At 53.0% G+C, this 4756-nt stretch overlaps 1 protein-coding gene across 1 annotated transcript in view; it reads left to right on the forward strand.

Annotated features, from left to right (window-relative positions):
• FGFR1OP (FGFR1 oncogene partner) overlaps positions 1–4756 on the forward strand; it is a 31128-nt gene that overhangs the window by 6178 nt on the left and 20194 nt on the right. Inside the window, exons 6-7 of the mRNA XM_011377472.2 lie at positions 1639–1719; positions 3782–3841. Of these exons, the coding sequence (XP_011375774.1) occupies positions 1639–1719; positions 3782–3841 (141 nt within the window). The remainder of the gene's footprint in view (positions 1–1638; positions 1720–3781; positions 3842–4756) is intronic.

The following is a 4756-nucleotide window of genomic DNA, read 5'->3' on the forward strand; positions in this document are numbered from 1 at the left end:
TCAGTAAAGCTTCACTGCATCTAGGAGCAATAGATTCTTTTAACTGAAAGGTAAAACATCTCGCGTTCTAGAAGAGTTGAGAGCTATTCGAGATGAGATGCCTTCGCAAGAAAATGGGTATCTGATGGTTTTATGATTATCTGTTTTAATAATAAATACTAAGCAGGAGACGAAGTATACGATAAGCGATCAGTTCTAAACATTTGGTGTAATAGTTTTTAGTTAAAAGGGGGCAGTGGTGGCTTCGTGTTGGAATTCTGTGAAGTTCAGCGTTCCCGGGGGGATTGGGAAGGTGTTCCAGAAAGGGCTTGGATGCCTGAGGGAGTGAGGAGCAGAGCCACACCTGGGAGGGTGCGTCAGGCAGTCAGCCTGTCCAGAGCACGGTTGTCACCGCAGCTCATGCTTTCACTGGCACTCATTCCTGATGACTTGACCAGTGTTTGCTGTGCGCTTAATCATATGGTGGGCACTGGTAGCTGCTAGTGACTGGAGGACCCGTGAATTTGAGGAACCCCGCCCGAGCAGTTTGGTTCCTGCCCTCTCCTGAGTGTGCACTAGGTGGCAGCGACATCTCTTTTGGCCTCGGTGGCCCTGACTCTGTCTCTGTCAGCCCTTTCGTTTCCTTTCCTGGTCGCTCTCGGCTTCACCTCACGCAGTAGCGGTTGCCCACATTTTCCCCCTGGCTCGCTGTCCCTCCGCCAGCCTGCCAGCTGCAGCCTGACTCTGAGCCAGCCTGCTCGGGGCACCTCCCTGCCCTGTCCTGCCCTGCGCATTTGTCATCAGTCAGCCGGCCTCCCCGGGCCTCAGGCGCCTCGCCTGCGACATGGGGCTTATGCGGAGCTCTGGGAACGGTTCCTGGCACGTAGTGACCGTGGAAGCGTTTGCCGCCATTCTTGCCGTTCCCGCTGCTCGGATGACTCCGTAAGGCCAGCTCGATCCTCTCCCCGGGCTTGAAACCCGAGCTTCAGACTCTTCACACAGTGCCCGCCAGTTATCCCTCTGGGAGGCTGGACCCTCTGCGAACACTGCTTCGTTCTCGCTTTGGACAGCGTGAAAGCCACACAAGACCAGCTGTACCTCCCCGTCCCGTCCGCACTCTGCTGGCATGGCGTCTGACCCTCTCTCCCTCCCCATTCAGCCCCAGGCTGCCTCTCCCGCCCCTGGAGGTGTGTGGAGCTGTGCGGGGCTGTGCGGGGCTGTGCGGGGCGTGCCGCCAGCCCTGCCATTTGAAGAGAGTGACAGGACAGCGTGGCTCATGACAGCTTTGCTGCTGGATACCTTCTGTTGAGAGGAAACGCGGGAGGGATGCAAGTCCGGGGAGCTCTGGGGAGCACAGAGCGGGGAGGTGTGTGCGTGCCCCAGAACGGGCAGCGCGCGCGCCTCGGCGCCAAGGAAGTTGGGGCGTATTTACACGCGGGCTGGCCGAGCGGAAGGACGTAGGTGATTGAGGTCTAAGTGCATTTTGCTTTGTTGATTTCTTAATTAAAATTAGGAGAAAATGTAATGAGGATATTTATGTTAATTAGGAGGAAATAAACATTCTAGCACATGTAGTGGTTTTAAAGGCTAAATTCTGTTGAGTTGTATATTTATGTTTGCTTTTAAATATGTTTTCATTTTAAACTGTGACTATTTTAGGGTGCACTAGATCTGTCTGATGCACATTCCCCACCAAAGTCACCGGAAGAGAGAACAAGCCCGCACACAGCTCCCAGTAAGGTGAGTGGCGCACAGGGGTCCGGGGCCCGCGCCGCCATGTCCCGGTGCTGGTCAGTTCCGGGGCCGCGCTCGTCCCCCGATGAAGTGTGTCAGAGAATGGAAACGTGGGGAGCCGCTTGGCTGGGAGTGCGGGATGCTGTGCCAGCAGGCAGAGCGCTGGGACGTGCCGCACTCACACAGCGGCAGGGTGCGCCAGTGCTCAGGGTGGTCCCCTTCGCTGAGCAGGGGGTTGCGGCCGGTCGCTTAGGAGTCCCTGTCTCGGGAACATCAGGCTCCAGAACGGCAAGTCGTGTGTTCGCAGTTGTAAATCACGAGCCGTTTTGAGGATTCGTAAGGAAAGCTGCGTGCCCTGATGACGTTTGTGTGTGCGGCTTATGAATTTTTAAAATGAAGGCCTCTGATTGCGGGGACTCGGGATCGCAGAGAGATGAATGGAGTGGGACACGTGACTGCAAAGTCGGGGGTATTTGTGCCGATAAGGGGACCGGGCGGGAAGGTGGTCACCAGGGAGCGTGCTGCCCGCTGCGTCTCGTCCGAGTGGACCGTGCGTTGACAGCCGCCCCGGCCTCCCGAAGGGCGGCTTTGCAGCAGGTCGCGCGCTGTGGCGGGTCCTCTGGCTCCCGTGCCCAGGGCGGGTCCCTGGCGCTGTGCTGGCTGCCACATGTGGGTGGTGTGTTCAGTGAGCGGACGCGTGCAGGGCAGTAGTCACGCTGCTGCATGTCCTTTCAGACGCCTGGGCTCAGGACGATGACGCACGGTCCCTGCCGTTATTCGTTTCCGGTTCTTCGATGTCGCTGTTCCTTTTTATCTTTTACATTTAGAAATGAAAGGGATGTTCTGCTTTATTTCGGCCCAAGGAGAGCGACTGTGGTACTGTGATAGCGGTTCCTTGTGTCCTGTTGGCCTGTTCTGTGGGGAGGGTCGGTCCCTGAAGGCTTCTCCCGTCGATGCCATGGGAGGCCGTGCCCATGGTGACAGATAGAACAAGGTCATGAGTACGTTTAAAAAGCCCCTTTAACTGAATTGCCAGATGGAAGATCCTTTGTGAAAAAGCTTTCCTTTCTGTGAAAATATCTGGCTTTAGAGGGGTTCAGATTAACACGTTTCAGAATACTCATCAGTACCTATGGCAGCGAGCTGCTTGGCAGTTCTCTTTTTATCAGATTATTTGTTTTCTAAAGCAAATTAGCAATACCAATCTTCCACGTGTGGTATGTCTTCAAGGTAAAATGTTAATGTCTGCTTAACATTCTCTCTGAGATTTAAGAATGGCCGTAGGAGTCTTGAGCGTTAAGTCGGGTCAGTAAATGTCGCTCTGAACAGCCCCAGAGGCGCGAGGGCGATGCTACGTTCAGGTGCGTTCAGAGAACAGCAGTCTGTCCCCCGGGTGGGGCCTCGCTGCTGCCACCGTCAGAAGGTTCCCGCGCCTCGGTCCTCAGCCATCAGAGCTGGTCCCATCAGAGCTGGTCTCGCAGGGGCCGGGGTGGGAGCTGCTTTAAAGTCAGACAAGGCCTTCCGGGGCAGCTGAGTGCAGTTCCCCTGTCGCCCTGAAGGGTTTGGGTCTGCGCTTCCAGTCCTCTCCTGGCCCTTCTCTCGCCTGGCTTCCCCTTTCTGTCTGGTCTTTGGGAGGCTGGGGCTAGGTGGGCCCGCGCCCGAGGGTGCCCGCCTGGGAGAGCACTAGGGACTCGGGGCTCCAGCCCCTCCCTGGGCTCCTGCTCTGTGCGCCCTGAGGAAGGGGCGGGGGGCAGGCCCGCTCTCTCAGAGGCTGCCGAATGGGGCCTGGACAAGAGGCTCTGCACATGCGCAGAGCGGGCGGGGCGCGCCGCGTGCCGGCATCTGGCCAGGTAGCCGCTGGACAGAGGGGGCGAACACGAGCCGAAGCTCTTGCACGAGACAGCTAGGAAAAGGCCAGGAAAAGTGGGTTTTAAAAAGGAACATATTAATTTGATTTTTCCATTTTTAAGAAATGTTCTAATAGGAATCTCTTTAGTTTCGTTATGAATTAGTTGACTTTCAAAGATTTATATGTTGTGGTAAAATGTCATTTTATTCTCATGCTCAGATACCAAGGTATAAAGGACAAGGTAAGAAGAAGACAAGCGGGCAGAAGTCTGGTGCCAAGGTAACATGCATGAGGGCGGAGGGCAGAGCAGCCCGTGGGGCGGACCGCGGCCGTGCGGGCCGCCTCCGGGCCTTGAGTTCCTATTACCTGGGCCCGTGCGGGGCGGACCGTGGCCGTGCGGGCCGCCTCTGGGCTTTGAGTTCCCGTTGAGGGGGTGAAGTGTTCTTTCGAGGTCACTTTCTTTTATCTGTGGCAGAACATGACAAAGTCACGGTGGCATAAAACAAGTAATTTGACTTTCACTTTTTAGCCAGATGAAAAGTCATACTGTTGTAGTTTTAAACTATGCTGTCAGTTTTATTTTGAGAATTCCTTGAGTTTTGGCAATAAAAAAGTTGAAAATATTTATGTTTTTAATGTCTGGTCATGTACACATTCCTGATATAATTTCTGTCTGAGGCGAATAAGAGCATCGTACTACCTTTTGGATGAGTTCCAATAAAAGCTAAATTTAGTTTCTTTCAAGACGGTTTTGTGCTTAGCAGCTTATGAACCATTGCACGTTGGTCCGCCCCTCGGAGCAGGCACACACAGGTGAGGAGGACAACTGGCTGCTTCTGTTTCCTCCCCCAATGACCACAAAAATTGTCTAAACCAGTAGATTAGCTCCTTTTAAAATTTAAATGCTAGAGGTCTTAGAAGCATTATGAATCAGTACAGTTCTCATAGTTACTTTGAATAAGATAGTTATTTAACTTGTAATTTTGTGAGATTCACTAGTCCTTGTCGAACTTTTATTTATGAATAAATTATCGAGGACCTCCAAAGTTAGAGTTTTTAAAAACTGTTCACTATGTTAGCTGGCTTTAGTTTTCTTGGTTTCAATGGTAAATTGCTGCTATTGTATGTACTCACTATTTTTTATGCATTACTACATCAGAGGATGTTTTAGAGTGTTACTTAGCAAGTGCGTGA

Source organism: Pteropus vampyrus, unplaced genomic scaffold (assembly GCF_000151845.1).
Source record: "Pteropus vampyrus isolate Shadow unplaced genomic scaffold, Pvam_2.0 Scaffold312, whole genome shotgun sequence".
Taxonomy (NCBI): Eukaryota; Metazoa; Chordata; class Mammalia; order Chiroptera; family Pteropodidae; genus Pteropus; species Pteropus vampyrus.